Genomic DNA, 17,858 nt, shown 5'->3' with positions numbered 1-17,858 from the left:
TTTGTAGGGTTATTGTAATGTCCTTGTAGTTGAGCGCCACTAGATGTGTGTATGTGTATGCGTCTCTCTGATTTACCTTCTGTTTGCCCCTCTCTAGTGGGATCTTGTGTGTGATAATGCCTGGAAGGTCCATATCGCTAAATTCTCCTTGCTGGTTGGATTAATCTTTGGCTACCTAATAACTGGATGCATTGCTGACTGGTGAGTACCAACACACCTGACACATGGACCTTTGGAAGGCTCAGCACACCTTTGCTAGCTAAGGAGGAGTGGTCAATGTTAACACAGAGTCACTGTGCCTTTGCTCTGCTTGCCAGTGATGCCAGAATAGAAGCTGCCACTTGGAGAATGCAGAGGCCAAAAAGAATTGACCACTACACATGACAGAGCAGGGGGAAGGAGGATCTAAATTCATTCAAGACCAGCCTGCAGCCCCATTTAATTCTGATGACTTATGCTTAGTTGGGAGGAACATGGAGATACGCAGCTGGGTGCCAAGTGGGTGGATGCACAAAATACATTTTTAAAAAATGGAGAGCTGGGTGAAGTGGAATATACCTGTAGTCATTGGGGACTGAGGCCAAGGACTGCTTGAACGTCATGAAGCCAACCTAAGCAACATAAATGAAACTCCATTGCCCAAAACTAAAAATTTAGTGAAGGAGTTGGAGTTCCTTCACCTTATAAATGGAGGTAGATGTCAGTTCAAATTGGTGCCTGAAAATATCAGTGCTTCTGAGAAATAGTCTCTGGCTTAGCCGGGAGCTGTCTCTTGGTGCCGATGGTGAGGAGGAGAGTGGAACATAATGGCATTTGGGTAATGTGTAGACAGTGTGGACAAGGGAAGGGTAGCAGTCAGAAATGAGATGGAATGTGTTTTAGGTGGACAGGAGGGGTGGGTTTCCAGATCAAAATATGTGGTTCAGGAGGAAATAAATGATGAAGAGGACCAGGAGGAGACGGACCCTGAGTCGTGATAATGGCATCATTAGAACCTACTGCTTAGGGACTGGAGGGATGACTCAGTGGTAAAGAGCACTTGCTGTTTTCCCAGAGGACCCAGGTTCCGCTTCTAGCACCCACATGGTAAACTTCTTTTCAACTCTGAGGGCACCAGGCACAGACATGCATGCAAACAAAACACCTATACACATCAGAATAAATATATTTTTTTTAAAGAACCCATTGCTTACTGATCACTGTGTCACAGGCTGCTTTCAGATATTTCCAAGCCTTAATTGTTTATTGCTGAAAAACTAGAGCGCAGAAGTTTAAGTCAGCCCCTAAGTCCACTCAGCTGTGAGCTGCATTCAGGACTTGACACCACACCAAAGAGCCCACAACAGCTTCACTGCCAGCATGGCACAACACTTTTATTTAAGGCATTCTCTGGACACAAGAACACTATGGTGCTGTGTCCAAGAGGGAAGACAATTGCCTAATGTCAGGAACTGCCCAGGGACAAAGATGTGGGGTGGCTTTTTCCTACCCCACTCTTTTCACAATAATCTTTTTTGTGTGTGAATCAGCATGTCTCAGGCCTGTTGACATAGGAATGTCAGGAATGCTAAGGGATAGACTCGCGCGCGCATGCGTGTGTGTGTGTGTGTGTGTGTATGTGTTTTCCTGGTACCCTCTGTATCCCAGTTAGCTGAGAAGGCTAGCCAGGGCAGTGGGAATGGCTACAGAGCTTTCTCAGGCCACTTTAACTAGTGGACATTTCCTTCCTCGTCTAGTGTCTATTTGTGTGGATATACAATGTGATTTCCTGTGAGCCCAGAATCTGCTAAATCGCCGTTTCTAGGACTTCACATGGGCACATTTCTTGTGTTCAGCATTAAAGCTGTCAGTGACCTCTGCAGGCCTGTGCTAGGAGCTGTCTAGTTTTTGAGGACGGAGAGCAAGGTTTTATTTGACCAGATGCTTGGCTTGCTAGCTTTGCAGGATGAGCTGTACTGATCTGGCAGGCACTGCTTCCCAGGGAACTTCACTGAGAGAAATTAGAAATGTATACCAATATGATCTCTGGCCCTCCTTTCTGAGAAATGCAGACTTGATAGCGCTTGTAGTGCCCTGGTTCCACAAGCAATTTGCTACCACAGGAAATGCAGGGTTTTATTAAAGAATCGGTAGAAGTGTAAGTTGTGTCGGGCTTTTTCTTGCACATGCATACCCAGTAGCCTCTCTGGTGACAGTCCAGGCCTTGGCCTGGTGACAGAAGACTTAAGAGTCTAGATCTTGCTCAGAGTACCTAGAATCTGGTGTCACAAACCGATTCTCTGCAGTAGCTTTCTGGGGTGGGGGGCTAGACTGGACAAGCAAGCAGGGATGTCCTAAGGAGGCATCGCATATTTGATGTTTGTTGTTAGAGTAGTAGCTTTGGGGGAGCTTGAGTGGCCTTCATTTCAATGAAGTTTTGTTCTTCCCACCTCTCCTGTCTGCTAGGAGGTTGGGTTGTATTTTACTCTCTGCTTAAGCAGAGGAATCACCCCATTTGAGGGAGTGCCGTATCTTACAACAGGGTCAGGTTCAGGACTGCGAGAGGAAGTTGTTCAGGTCACGATGTATGCTCTTTAAAATTACAGTCAGCATAGACAGACATCTAAGTGGTAGGCTGCTTTCCTTGAGTTTCCGAGCTGTGGGTTTGTCTCGGTCAGCAAGAGCAGTTGCTACATAACCACGAGAATCCCCAGCACCCATGTAAAAAGCTGTGCATGGCCACATGATCCCTAATCACAGAACTTTTGACACAGAGGCAGGAGGATTCGGGGGGGGGGGGGTGCTTGCTGGCTGCTGGCCTATTCCCAGGTTAAGGGCGTATACTGGCTAGCTTGGTGTCAACTTGACACAAGCTAGAGTCATCAGACAGGACAGAACCTCAGTTGAGAAAATGCCTCTAAAAGAATTGGCTGTAGGTAAGCCTGTAGGACATTTTCTTAGTTGCTGTTGGAGGGCCTTCCCATTACGAGTGGTCCCATCCTTGGGCTGGTGTTCTGGGTTCTGTAAGAGAGCAGGCTGAGCAAACCATGAGGAGCAAGCCAGTAAGCAGGATTCCTCCATGGCTTTTGAATCAACTCCGGCCTCCAGGTCCCTGCCTTGCTTGAGTTCCTGTTCTGACTTCCTTCTATGATGAACAGTGATGGGGAAGCATACATCCAATAAACCCTTTCCTCCCCAAGTTTCTTTGGTCATGATATTTTATTACAGCAATAGAAACCCTAACAAGGCAACCAAGGACCCTATTACAAGGGAATACAGTAGAGAATGAGAGAGGAGAATATCTGATGTTCACCTCCAACCCCAACAAATCACATACACTACACACACACACCTGCACCACACCTCACACACACATACTCTCATATACACATAAAAATATTTAAAACGATAAAATATTTTTTAAAAGGAAAATCTAGTTTCATTTTCAACATGTTAGTTGAACTGCATGTGAAACACTCAGGACAGGTCTCTTGAAGGATGGCCTGTGTTTGTAATAGCGATAACAGGCAGAATGGAGGCATAGTTGGGGAGATATAAGCTGAAGAACCCAGGAAAGAGGAGATGGCTCAGGCATTCATTTCTGCAAAGCAGCAGGGGATACCAACCAGGTTCCTTATACACAGTGCCTCTCTCTTACCTGCATGACTATCTGGTCCCATCCCCTAGCCCCCATCACCCCTGATAGAAAACTTCAAAGTGGATATTGCCCTACAGGTTCTTTGCCAACTTGTCTCATCTTTTATAAACAATCCCTGAGTTAAAATCTCCTTCAAGCCAGGTAGTGGTGGCACATGCCTTTATTCTCAGCACTTGGGAGACAGAAGCAGGAGGATCTCAAGGCCAGCCTGGTCTACAGAGTTAATTCCAGGACAGCCAGAACCGTTACACAGAGAAACCCTGTCTCAAAAAACCCCAACAAAATAAATAAGTCAGATCTCCTCTAGTCACTTCATTGGAGTGGGATGTCTGTCTGGAGACCCAGTATCAGTTCCCCGTGACTGCTGTAACTAGCTATTACATGCTTGGTAGCTACAATGCAAATCAATCATCTTACAGTTCATAAGCCCAGCATGGGTGTCACCGGGATAAAACCAGGACACCATCAGGGCAGAACTCCTTTGTGGACGCTCAGGGGACAGACAATTCCTTGTCTTCTCTAGCCCCTAGTAGCCACTTATGTTCTGGGTTTATGACCCCTTCCTCCATCTTTAAAACCAGTAAAATGGAATCAAGTTCTTTCATGCTACTCTCCTTGGAAAATTACCAAATTGAAGGTCCGTAGCTGTAATCCCATTTTCAGAGTCGCTCTTGCCCCAAAAGCAAAAAAGAAAAAAAAAATAGTTTCTGAGACTTCAGATAATTACACCTTTGAAGATCCTGGAAGATAAAGGCCTTTGCTGTCAGTCAGCTGTAATCCCACTCTGGGAAACCAGCTCATACGAGGCTTGTAACTCTCATGTAGTGATGTAGCAAATGGTCGCTGAGTGGCTGGCACATTTCCACACAAACTCCATAGACACCAGTGGAGAAAGTGTGGCCTTTCTCACACTGCTCAGGGATGATGTGGTACGAGCCTGGATGCAAAACCAAGGTGTTTGTTCTGACTTCAGAGGCCACAGCCCCCACTGATTGATAGGTGTGTTTTACTGATTTAAGTAATCATTTGGGAGGGAGGTAAGTGGAATGCGTTTTACAAGATTTAAAAATAAAACTCAATCCTCTTTTTTTAAGACAAAATTAGAATAGGAAAAAGACAGGACTGAGCATCCGGAATAAGTGGGCATGATAGCATACACCTGAGACTGGAGGATTTGGGGAGGTTGACGGTAGGACTACCAATCTGAGGTCCACCTGGGCTACACAGAGTTCTAGCTTAGCCAGACTGAGCTGCACAGAAAGACAATGTCAAACAACAGCAGAAGTGCAGGAAGGTTGGAAGTTGAAATGTTTAGCTTGGGGATTCAGGCCCATCGTGTTCTTCTAAGAAGTGAAACAGAGCCCATTCACAGGTGAGGTGGGTACAGGGAATTAAAAATAGATGCTAGAGATTGGTATTGTATACTCTACTTCCTATTAAGAGGAAAAGTAAGCCATGCTTTAAATGTACTTCTGCAAGCGAGTTGGGTACGGACCAAGGCATCTGTCAGATCTTTCCTGGTAAGGACTTTGTGACTCCAGCCCGAACACAAAGGCTTTTCATTATTATAAACTCATAGCTTTGACTACAGATCCCCAAATCAAAAAGACTAATTCAAATGGGTGGACCATTAGAAAGTTTTTGTATTTATATTATAGTATAAATGTTGTATTTTCTATATTTACATTCTATATTTAAAATGATTATATATTTCTTTTATATTCTTACATATTATGTTATATCTTATATTACTTGTTATAAAAGTTAAAATTGTGGGAGACGGAATAGACCTCGCAGTACTTTATCTTTAAAATGAGCTTTAAGTGGGAAAGCATTTGCATATGTTTAAAACCTGTCCCTTAATGTGCACAATTCAATGATTTTGATTGTGTTTACAGAGTTAGGTCTTTTGCCCATTCTGAGTTTACATCACTTCCATTGTCCTTGCAGAGATTGCGAAATGTGCTCATAAACTTTCTCTGTTCTCACTCTGCCCCGGGCGGCCACAATTTTACTGTCTGTAAATTTACCACCCCCTCACCCCCGCTTTTGACTTGAAGTCATAAGTGTCTAGGACAACTAAAGCCATTTAGCTACCCTTTGTGGTACTGAGAGCACCAGTCTGCATTTCCTCCCTTCCCTTTCCCCCACCTTCTCAGTGAGCGATCCTTCCAGCCCAAACCAGTTGTGTTAAATATTAATTTGCTTGCTGCAGCTGTGTTGCCATAGTTTTACTTGTAATAAAGTAGAGAAAGGTGAATGGCCAGTATGGGGACGAGGGAACTCATGGTTTTTCAAGTTCCACGAGACTACCCCATCTGCCCTCTGATTGCCCCCAAGTGCATTGTCCCCAAGTGGTCATTGATGGCGCACCGATCAGCTCTGGGTGTGGTTTGTGAACTCACTATACCACTGCCCTTTGCCACAGTGCCTCTACTCTCAGACACCAGAGCGTTTATTTACAGTCCGCAGTGTCTAGATTTAGTGTACAATCCCTGTAGTTGTCTTAGAATTACACGTTGCCATGTAGCTGAAGCCAATGGCGGCTGGCCCAGCCCTGGACCTATAGGTTGCCTATGAAACCAGATAACCTCCCCAAGGTAACAATTGGAGAACAGAAGTGAAACCTTCCCTCCATGTCCATGTTGACGTTTGGGCCGGTTCCAAAGGTCAGCAGTTTCTCAAGACATTTTATGTGGGGCGTGTCAAGGTTTGTGTTTGGGGAGTTATTATTGATTTTGTTCTCTTGCCTTCAGCTATCCCTGTGTATACACAGAGATAGACCCAGCAATGGTGACCAGGGACACATCATAATTCTCTCTCCCATAGCTATTTGAGCAATACCCTCTCAGTCCTAGAGGAGGATGTATGTGGCTCAACATCCCTCAAGAGGCCTCTATCCCAAGGGAGTAAGCCATGATCTAGTGAAGAGGGTACAGGTACTATGGAGACGTTTAGCTCCTACCCCTTCAGTGTATGTTGAGCGCTCACTGGATGCTGGGTCTCAGCACTTAACGCTGCCGTCTTGTTTAACACGGATGCCTGACTTTTCCCCTCTTCGCATGCAGGGTTGGTCGGCGGCCCGTGCTGCTGTTTTCCATCATTTTCATTCTGATCTTTGGACTGACTGTGGCACTGTCGGTGAATGTGACAATGTTCAGCACACTCAGGTTCTTTGAAGGATTCTGCCTGGCTGGAATCATCCTCACCCTGTTTGCGTTACGTAAGTAGGAACCATCACGACTAGTCCCTACAAAAACCAGCCCAAGTGTTGCTGCCTGAGAGGTTCTGGGCTAGTTGTGGGGTGGTGGCACTTGGGAAACACACACTCTGAAGTCTGTGTGGTTACAAAAAAGCTTCCAACTGGGGTTCAGTGCCTGCGTCGAGGAGAATGGAAGTTTGTGTAATGGTTTGGAGATGTGGGGATCAACTCAAGCAGACCTGGGGGCTGCTGATTTCTCTGGAAGTTTCTGTGCACTCCAGAATGCACCGTTGGGTACCCTAGTCCTGGATCTAGCAGAGCATCCCAGAGAGCTAGTCCGTGTAGACTGCTCTTGACTATCCTGGACTTCTTGAGATTGTTTCTTCTACTTTGAGGCCATACAAAATCCGCATTTTTAACATTCTTTTGGATGTGACTGTGAGTGGCCTGGATTTGAATTGTCAGCTTTAGTACTGGCATATTAGGTGGCAAGACTTGGTAGTTTGCTCTTTTGAAATAGGATGAAGAAAGCAGTCAGGGGCTCTGACATGTTTGTTTCCCACATGATCTCCTCGGTCACGTATGGGTAGGTTTTGCTTACCTGTATTCGATTCTCTGGAAGACAGCCACACGCCCACAAGAGAAGGAGACTCTGCAGACATTGTACTGGTTGGTTTTGTGCTTCTGGAAAGACCTGTCGGATCATTGGGCAGATAAGGTTCTGACTTTCCTGATTGTTGATAACAGGGAGGAGTCAGGTCTTGATTAGGTAGCAATTTCTAGAGTAATAAATGCTAATAGATGTAATTCTTTTCAATTTGCATTTTTTTGAGATATGGTTTCTTTGTGTAGCCTTGGCTGTTCTAGAACTAACTGTAGATCAGATTGGCCTCTGCCTCTGGAGTGCTGGAATTAAAGGCATGTGCTGCCACCACCACCATCCCCCGGCTCAATTTTCATATTAAAGACTTCTTTAGGTAATCTAAATTTCTGTCCCTCTAGACACACAAATCAGTTCATGGTGTAGCATTTTAACCATGAGAAAGTGGTTATGGGGAAGACCAGAGTATCTTCTTCCATCCCTTTCTAAGAGTGAGCTGAATTGTAGTTTCTTATGGGTCACTTGTTACAGTGTTTGTCTTCATTTTCTATAACCTGAACTGTGTTGTTGGTTTTAGACTTACTGACTTGTACTGACAAACATCATTGTGTTGCTGGCCCTGTGAAAGTCACTGTTATATTTATATTGAATCTGAGAGAGAGAGGCAGCTTTCATGGGAATATGTGCTTGGTGGACCTCTTTCTTGCCCTGCCCTCCTCCATCTCTGATACTTGGACCTTCCTGTAGCACAAGCCCTTTGGGCTGTAATTCTAGTTCCCCGTGGACCATCTCTTCTAGTAGGGCCTTTCCCACTAAGTATATGAGTCAGAGATTACCACAGGCTTCTGATAAACCAATTCATTTTTGTTTGTTTGGTTATTAAGCTTGAAAAGAATTTTGAAAGCTGGGGAGATGGCTCTTGTTCTACAAAGACCATACTTAGTCTAGGAAATGGGTTTGCGTCTGTCTCCAAGGTAGAGAATTATATATCCTGGTTATCTGCACCTTGTTCTGAAAAGAGTCACATAGTAAAAGTTTTAGGCATTGTGGGCCATATGGTCTCTGCTACAGCTACTTAGCTCTGTCACTGTAATGTGAACATGGTCATGCATATGCATAATATGTAAATGAAAAGCTGTAGTTGTGTTACCATACAACTTTATCCACCGAAGCAGACTGTGAACCATATTGGGCCAGTAGTTCAGAACCTTCCAAGCAATGGTAGAAGTAATTCCTGTGTTGGACTGACAGCACAGGCTTTAAGTCCCGTCCTCTCTTAGTTTCATCTTAATGTCCCTAGTTTAGTTTCTCCTTTGTGCAATATTTTCTTTCTTCAATAATTTTGTATATATTTGTATAAGCAACCTGCCAGGCTTTTCTGAAGTAGAGTAAGCTATTATTAAAAGTGATTATGAAATGGGGCTGGAGAGGTGGCTTGGTGGTCAGTCAGTAGTGCTTACTGCTCGTCAGAAGACCGAAGTTTAGTTTCCAGTACTCATACTTGGCAGCCTAGATCCACCTGCAACTCTAACTCTAGGGAATCCAGTATCTTTCTTTCATCACAGTTACCTGCACACACACGCCACACACAAATAAATAATTAAATCAATTTTTAAAGTTGAGAATAATGCCCAATAATGTCATCATGACACATACCATTGCAATGAAAACGTCCAAGTATTACACAGTGACCTCCTGTGTGAGCTAATAGATTATTTCAGATAGTACAACAACTTAAATGTAACAAAAGAATGTCAACAGTGGCTTGAGAACCCATTTAAATGATGAAAATGCGGAGAATTTTGTTAAGAAATGACAGACAAGTCATTGGAGAGTCAATTCTCTGACAATGGAGAATTGAACAAAAAGGAACCAAAGACATAATTGGCAGATGAGGTTGGGGTAGACGTGGGTAATTGGGCTCGGGTGACCCAGCTCTCCAAATCTTTGTCTGGATCATCTTGAAGAAATACATGAGCTGGTGACAAGTCATAAAGAGGTGCTGTCAGTCAACAGGGCAGGGAGCTATGAATTTTCAGTTAGCGAACTTGCTAGCTTTTCTACACACGAAGCGTATGTCCATAGGTAAAACTTGTGATTTTGCTTAGAGGACTTACTGATAAGTTGGGCCATGGGGTAAGTAGTTCTTAGCTCCAAAGACGGATGTAAAACTTCTAGACATTACTTATTTGCAAGTAACAATTTTAATGGTCCCCAAATTTTCTCTTCCTTTGTCTAGAAGCTTTCTATATCCCTTCTGGCCTCTGTTGGGAAGGTCTGGCCTTTGTCAAAACAGATCTTAGCTTTATTCTGTTTTAATGTTGCACGTGCTTGGCTGTGGAACTAACAAAGCAATGATTTTTGCCATTTTGATTTATGTAGTTTACCATGAGGGTAGGCTATTTCATTTCAGGGAATGCTGTCACTGAATAGTGGTGGCACATGCCTTTAATCCCAGGCAGAGGCAGGTGAATCTCTGAGTTAGAGGTCAGCCTGGTCTATAGAGTGAGTTCTAGGACAACCTGGGCTACACAGAGAAACCCTGTCTGGAAAAACCAAAAAAAGAAAAAAAGAAAAAGAAAGGGAAAGGAGAAAAAAATGATGCTGACTTATGGATGTTTTTCTGCTTTATTTACAAGACTGCCTAAGCTTTTAATTTTTAGGTTTTTTTTTTCCTGCTTTGGATTTTGTTCTAAAGTACACTGTGGTTAAATATTCTACCTTTTAAACTTTTGTTTTCTTCAAGTTGCCAAGTGGATAAGTGGTTGTGTAATTAGGACATAAAATAGAGATTATTGGCGTCTTCCCAAGGATTTGAAGAGCAACAGAGAACAGGCCAGGCCTGTGCAGGACCTCAGCAGGGGTGCCTCCCTGCTGCTAAAACCATTGTGAGGCACCCAGGCCCTTAAACACACTTGGGCTACATCGGAGGGTTGGTTTTCTTTTCTCTCTCTCTTTTTTTAAAACCTATAAACATAAGAGTATTTGCAGTCCCACATACCCACTCACACATGGTGGAACACGAGATTTAGTTGTAAGAGACACAGACGAGCTATAAATCACATCTCCCCATCTCTGTATGAACGCTGTCTTATCAAAGCCTAAGGAGATAGCTAATAACCAGCTGTGACTGACTGTGGTCTGACTCTCATTCCCAACTAAGACCATAATGTCACAGGCTAGGTGGTCCGGCACAAGGCAAGCCTCTTTACTGTGGCACTCAGGAGGCTGTCAGGAGGATGGCTTGAGACTAGGGGTTTGGGGCTGGCCTAGGCCTGCATAATGGGACACATCCCTTTTAAATGAAATAATAATAATAGCCAAGATTATTGCTTTATTTTATTTTTTAAGTTAATTTGATCCTGGATGTAGTGGATTTTTTTTGTTTTATTTATTTGTTGATTTGTTTGTTTCCACAGTACGATGGGATCCAGAGCCCTGAACCTTTTAGCAAAAAGTGCTACAGCTGAGTCACACCCCTTGCCCATTTTTAAAAACACTTTCCCCAATTTATTTATTTCTGTTTTAATTTTTTGATTGTGTTTTTTATTTCCCCCTTCCCTTTCTTCCCATTTCCCTTCTTCTCGCCCCCTTTCTCCTTCCTTCTTCTAGACCCTCATTCCATGCTAAGGAATTCAAATGCTTTCAAATTCTTGGTCTCTGTTTTTATGAATTGTGGTTACATGCATATATGTGTGTGTATATAAATATATATATATATATTTACATATATATTCCCTGATATAACTTGCCCAGTCTGTATAAAGTTAATTTATGTAATTTTTCAGGACTGACCATTTGATCGTATTATCATAAGTACCTTTTTTTAAGTTTCTCTGGTCATTAAAACTCCCCTTTGCTGTGGAATAATCTTTTTGTACATTGTGAAGATGTGTCACTCGGATTGGTTTAATTAGGAAAAAAAAAAGAACTCAACAGCCAATGGCTAGGCAGGATTTTCAGGGCATAGAGGATGCTGGGAGGAAGAAGAAGGCAGAGTCGTGAGGAGACACAGAGGAAGTATGACATGTGGGAGATGAGGTGACAAGCCATGAGCCATGTGGCAGCACATAAATTAATAGAAGTGGGTGAATCTAAGTTATAAGAGCTTGTTAGAAACAAGCCTACGCCATGGGCCATGCTTTACTTAGTCTGCATGTCATGATTTGGAAGCTGGACAGCAAGACAGATAAAGACTCCCTACACTCGCTAATTCTACACCCCATAATTCTGCTCTTTTTAGTTTGAAGCAGTGGATGTTACCTTTTGCTAGCAGAGACCTCGCGTGGAGATGACCAGTGAATGTAGCTATATAACTTTTTTTTAAAACTAATTATGATCATTTTCTTGAGAACCTTCTCGGTGATTCTCATTATAATAATTCTCCTTAAGCCTAGGTAGGCAGCCTAAACAATTAAGTAAATTTTATATATCATCAAAGAGTGATCAGAAATTGTAAGGTTTCTGAGTTACTGATGACATTGCAAAATTAGAGTCCAAGTCTTGATTTAATTGCTAAATAGACTAGAAAAGAATCTGGACTTTGCACTAGGTGGGGTGTTGGTTTTTTCCCCTGACATGACACTGATGAGTTTAAACTCTCAAGGGAAAGTTGAATAACTTCTAATCTGTGGGGCAGGACGATACTTGTATTCTTGTACTGTGTGTTTTTATGCTTACATAGCCTTCTGTAGTCCTCTAATTTGTATTATTTTCTGCATTTGTCTGTGTTGCTGAAAATTTAGGGACTTCTCTCAGTCAACAGAGCTGCTATACTTTTTTTTAAACTTTTTACTTGAATGACTGCACCAAATGGCTCCATGTAGTGAGTGTAGTGAGCGGCAGACGTGTGGAATGAAGGGAATGGAGATTGTTGAGCTCTGGAATGAGGAGAATGGAGATCGCCTGTTGAGAAAGTAGTTGACTGCAGTGGAGAGCAAACATTTGCCTTGCATTTGGGGGGAGGCACGTTCCATGGGAATATGTGCTTCGTGGGTCTCTTTTTTGCCCAATCCTCCTCCTCTGATACCTGAGTCTTCCTGTATTACATCCTTCCGGGCTGTAATTTTAATCCTGGTCCCCTGTGGGCCAATTCTGCTGACAGGGCCTTTTCCACCAACGGTTTGAATCAGAGTTTACCATAGGCCTTTTATAAACCATTTTGCTTTAGCTGGACGTTTTCCCCTTGGGTAAGAAAGCCTGTACAAGCATGAGGACCCACCTTCACATCCCCAACACCGATAGAAAAAGTTGGAGAGGGTGCTGGAGTGATGGCTCAGAGGTTATTGAGGTTATTATTGGCTCAAGGATTCCTCTTGCCAAGGACCTGAATTTGGTTTCCAGCACCCACATGGCAGCTCACAACTGTCTGTAGATTCACTGTCAGCAGACACAAAGCCTCTGGTTTCTGCAGGTACTAGGCATACATGTGGTATACACACATACATAGTCAAATATTCATATATATAAAATAAAAAATAAATAATCTTTTAAAAGTTAGGCATGACTTCATGTGCCTGTAACCTCAGAGCCATAGAGAGGTTTACTGGAGGATCTCTTAAGACTTGCTGGCCTGCTGCCTAGGACAGGTTCCTTGAGAGACCACATCTTAAGAGATAATGAGTGACAGCTGTCCACATGTGCATCGGCATATGCACCTCAACACATACCACACACAAACACTCATACAAATTTCTATTTTTTTTCTCTAGTTCAACTTGGCATGGTCAGAGACACTCCACAGGTTAAAGGTGGAGTTAAATGTGGAGCTCTCTAAGTCATTTCCCAACCCGGCAGATTAATTGTGAAAAACAAAACAATAAATTTGTAAGCAGAAAAGAATGGAGATGGGTATGGTGGGTCCTATCTGTAATCCCAAACCTTGGCAGGTTGAGATAGGAGGATTGGCAAGAGTTCAAGGATAACCTGAACTGCAAAGTGAATTCATGGCCATGAATTCAAAATGATTCAAAAACTTAAAAAAAAAAAAGAACAAATTAAACTGGAGCACTTGTTTTTAAATCTTCCCCCTGACTTGTCTCTGAGTATCAGAACTCCTTATGTCAAGTGGGAACAGAAACGGCTGATGACGAAGTCCCTTTGTGGACAGGATGCTTGGTGACAGGCAGAGGGGAGTGGGGATGAGCTGTGTAGCCAGGAGCCATACTTTGTCACCCAGGACTACTTTTTCTTAAAGTATATCAGCCCTTCAAACAAAAATTATTTGTGAATGCCTGTAGAGCACGTACAGATGAGACATGTCTTCTGCATGCTAAGATGGAAACACAAGACCTCCCTAAGAACCAAACGCCTCACCTTTGCAGGAGCTTAGTAGACAAAAACACACGCCAGTTGCCTAACTGTGCAGATAAGTCTTAAAGTGTCTTAGAGTTTATTCGAGGCTTTTGGATTTGGTAACGATAGACATATCTCAAAAATCAGAGAGGAAAAAAAGCAGCAACTATTTTGAGCTTTGGAATTACAGAGCTTAACTGTGTTCTCCACAGAGTAAAAAGCGGTATTAGATTGTGTACTTCCTTAGGTGTTAAGTTCTGTCATGCTGGAATCTAGTTCTGCCTGTGTACTTTGAAACAAAACTGTCTATACAGCAAAAGAATCCATAGAATGATCTGGAAATCAAGAGGTCTGAGTTGTGGCTTGAATCTCTCAGACAGCTGTGACCACAACACATAGCTTCAATCCTGACAGCTACCAGTCCCTTTCTCTGGAGGTAGGGAATGCGTTTTCAAAGGTATCTAAAACATGGGTCCATTCCTGGAATGAATGGTGGGAGGGAAATGAAGAAAAATAAGAACACAGAAAAATCCTTCCAGTTTTAGAATTTTACAATCTTAGAGTCCTAAACTCAATCATTAACACTGGTGGAATTTCATCCTGCTCTGGTGGATGTCACATGGGATGGCAATGAAGGCCAGCTGGGAAGAGGCGAAGTGATGGGGTAGGATTAATGGTTAACCGTTTGTCTTTCCTATGGTCCCTTGTTTTCCTGTCAACAGCTTGGCCTCAGTTGCCCTGCCTGCATTATCCTTTCTCACTCTGCATTTACTGACTCAGCTTGACAGAAATCCTGGGACTCCTGATATACCCTCCAGGATTCCCTGTTTCCGCCTGGAAAGACAGGATGGGCCGCAGAGCTGAAAGCTGGAGTTCCTAGTAGGAGTTCAGGATTCTAAGAGAGTAGTGAGCAATGGACTCCCTTCCCACCCCCCTGCTTCCCACCCCCTCCCTTTTCCTCCACTCTTGAATGCATATAAAATAATGAAATCAATCAATCACTTTGAAAGCAAATAGAGTTCCTGGATCCTTGAAAAACCTTCAAACATATAGGGGGAAAGTGAGACCATATCTGCTTTGCCAAGGTCCACTGCTAATAAAAAGAAAGCCATAGTCTTGCCAGAAAATAGAGAGAAATTTACCTTGAAGTATATATATAGAGCCATAGAACTGTGCCATCAGTGACTCTTGTCCAAATCACTGTGCCTTGCCAGATTTGTTCCGTTTCAAACAACACTTTTTTTGTGGGATGGGGGCTCACATACAAACTACAGCTTCCTTTATTTGAGGGCCAGGAAAATAGTAATTTGTCAGTTTGGGTATATATTAAACCCTGGGCACCGCCAGGCTCCAGAGTTGCAGAGGCACACATCTTCCTGCCTCCCAGGACTCTGAGAGAATCCGGTGGACTTGGATTGGACTGATGGTATTAGCATAGGGAAGGAGCTCCTGAGCTTTGACTTTTGTGTTTATTATCTGATAAGGGTTCTCAAAGACCAGAGGAGTCTAGTGCATTCTGAGTACTATGGATCATTAGATTTTGTTTGAGCCTAGTGTCTTCTGGGTACTGTGGATTGCTGGAATTTAGCTGAACCTACTGCATTTTGGATATGGTAGGTCCTTAGGACCTGCCTGGAATCTGGATGGTGTGACTAGTAGAACCTGAGAAGGAGGCTGGGCCAGCATGCGAAAATTCTGTCCTCCATGACCTTAGGATAGTAGCTAACCAATGAAGGAGCCCAAGCAAGAGAGGGGAGCTTTTAGATGTTTATTTTGGAGGGAATCACTTGGGCTGCAGTTGTAAACAGGCCAACCTGGCAGGCCACGCTGGGAGCTAGGAGGCTGCTGTGGCATCTATGGAAGGAAGAAGAGCCCGATTAAAGGCCAGGGCTGTGGGCAAGGAAGGATCCACAGCCAAATAATTGAGGGTGAGGAGAACACAAAAAGGTGGCCAGGCAGCTGTCTGCACCTAAATAGATGCCATTTTCCCCCTCCAAATGTAAGCGAGGCATCCAGTCCGTGCTTTTGATTCCAAGTCCTCCAGATTTGAGGCTGCGCACCACTCCCTTCCTCTGTGGGGTGTGGGAAGGGAAGATGGTGACCTCTGTTTTAGGAAGCTGGGTCAGTGGTCCCTTAAGGGCCTCTTCCAGCTTTGCTTTAGTGATTCACAGTTCAGAATCTCGTAGAACCAGGTCTGTGGGTCCTTAGCATAAAGTGGCAGTGGAAGGGAAGGCAGCTGCTGAGATAGCTGAGATCCTTGAAGGACCAGAGTGTGGAAGAGGAATGGGTGCAGGTAGAAGAACCAGTTGAGCAAGACAGGAAGGAATGGCCTAAATGGTCATTGGTGGCTTAGATAAGCTGGTAAACAGGGAGCCATGGAGGGGGCTATGTTGTCAAATGATGCAAGACATGGAACAGTGTCCTTTGGATGAAGCAATAACTGCCTAGTAGGTCGGAGGTAATTGTGGCAAAGGCAGGCTTAATTCAATGTCCTGATTAATATGAAATACCACTAACATAGGTTTTTAATTTATGTTAGTCTCAGAATACGATCTTGTTCTTATATCATGTATCTTTCTAAATAGCTTACAATTATTTACAACTGTTGTAAAACATACATAAATCTTACCATTTCAACCATTCTTAAGTATCGTAATTAAAACTTAATGAAGCTCATCTGTTTTCTTCTACAGAAGAATAATTTTTGATATTAGCAGTTGTTTGTTACTGTTAGGTAGAAAAACTAGATTATAAGGCACAGCAATAATGATTTTTTTTCCTTCACGTCTCCGAAGCACATTCCCAGGTTTTAATGCAGAGACTTCAGACACGTAATTGAGGTGCATTCTGATTTGTTGTTGTGTTGTCCAGACTGAAAGGCAATAGATGACAAATAGCCATACTCACCACCTGCTTCCGTCCAACACGCATGGAAGTGTGCACACAAGTGTATGACTACATGTAAAGCAACACATAAAGAGCTGGATCCAGCCAGCATTGACGGGAAGCTGAGCCCGCTACTCCCTAGTTGTCTTGAATGAGTTTCTCTTGTACTACTTGGAATCAGTTTTCTCACCTCCAAGAGATCATGCAGGTGACAGGGAGGATCAATACAGTCTTCGTCTTCAAGTCACAAAGTTCCAGAGAGAAGTTTGTGGGCCTTGACTTGGATTTGACGAGATGGAATGTGACAGTCACCATCCTGCTGAAGGCAGGATTCCTCAGTGAAGAAAAGCAGTCCCTCCTCTCCTGCCTGGACCTCTGGATGGGGGTTTCTTTGGCTCACAGCAGGCTTGGGACTCTCAGTGAGGAATGAGATTGATCTAAGGGTGGTTCCCAGTTTAGCAATGTAAAGCAGGCTGACTGAGGTGTGCAGAGAGAGGGAGCCAAGAATCTGACTTGTAATCTCCTATTCTCCTAGGCCTCAGGCAGGGGTCTGTGTCTTGGGCTTGTTTGTCTGTCTTTATGTAAGTACTAACCATTTAGAAGTTCCTGGACCAGTCGTCTTGGAAGACCTGGACAATTCTCTCAGACCACCACTCACAGAGCCACCCATGAAAAGTACTAAGGAAAGAGTAGAAGTAGCCCCTTTTAAGTTTGCATGTACTCAGAGCAGCCCACCTCCATCCCCTCCCTAAATACTTAATGGTGTCAATATGCCAGCCAGCCATTTTCTCCATATTTTTATTTTATATTTTGTGATACTAGGGATGGACCCCAGGACTTTAGGCACAGCAGAGCAGTGCTCTACCAGTGAGCTACATTTCTAACTCCCTCCACCTCCCACCAGTGTGTGTGTGTGTGTGTGTGTGGTGTGTGTGTGTGTGTGTGTGTGTGTGTGTGTGTGTGTGTGTGTGTACAATTTTAGCGGCAGGGTCTTACTCGGTAGCCCAGGATGGACTCTTACAGTACTCCTCCAGCCTCCACCTCTGCAGAACTGGGATGACAGGTATGCACCACCATGCTCCACTTCCCTTCCTATGTATTTAAAAATATTAACTCACAAAAAAAATGTGCCTATTTTTAAGACGACTGTTGGCTATGCTTTGATCTAAAGTGTTCTTTGGCTTGCTGCAGGGGTGGTAGTGGCTACTGCCTGTAAAGTGGCCAGTGTGAGTGTCGCC

General features: G+C 43.6%; 1 protein-coding gene across 1 annotated transcript in view; it reads left to right on the top strand.

The window, feature by feature from the left end:
- The window catches only part of Slc22a23 (solute carrier family 22 member 23), a 161,978-nt gene that overhangs the window by 37,705 nt on the left and 106,415 nt on the right, over positions 1-17,858 (top strand). The window contains exons 2-3 of the mRNA XM_087896524.1: positions 98-201; positions 6,706-6,860. Of these exons, the coding sequence (XP_087752650.1) occupies positions 98-201; positions 6,706-6,860 (259 nt within the window). The remainder of the gene's footprint in view (positions 1-97; positions 202-6,705; positions 6,861-17,858) is intronic.

Source organism: Myodes glareolus, chromosome 14 (genome assembly GCF_982192425.1).
Source record: "Myodes glareolus chromosome 14, mMyoGla1.1, whole genome shotgun sequence".
Taxonomy (NCBI): Eukaryota; Metazoa; Chordata; class Mammalia; order Rodentia; family Cricetidae; genus Myodes; species Myodes glareolus.
Note: the sequence above shows the minus strand (reverse complement) of the source record. Positions and strands in the feature narration are given on the sequence as shown.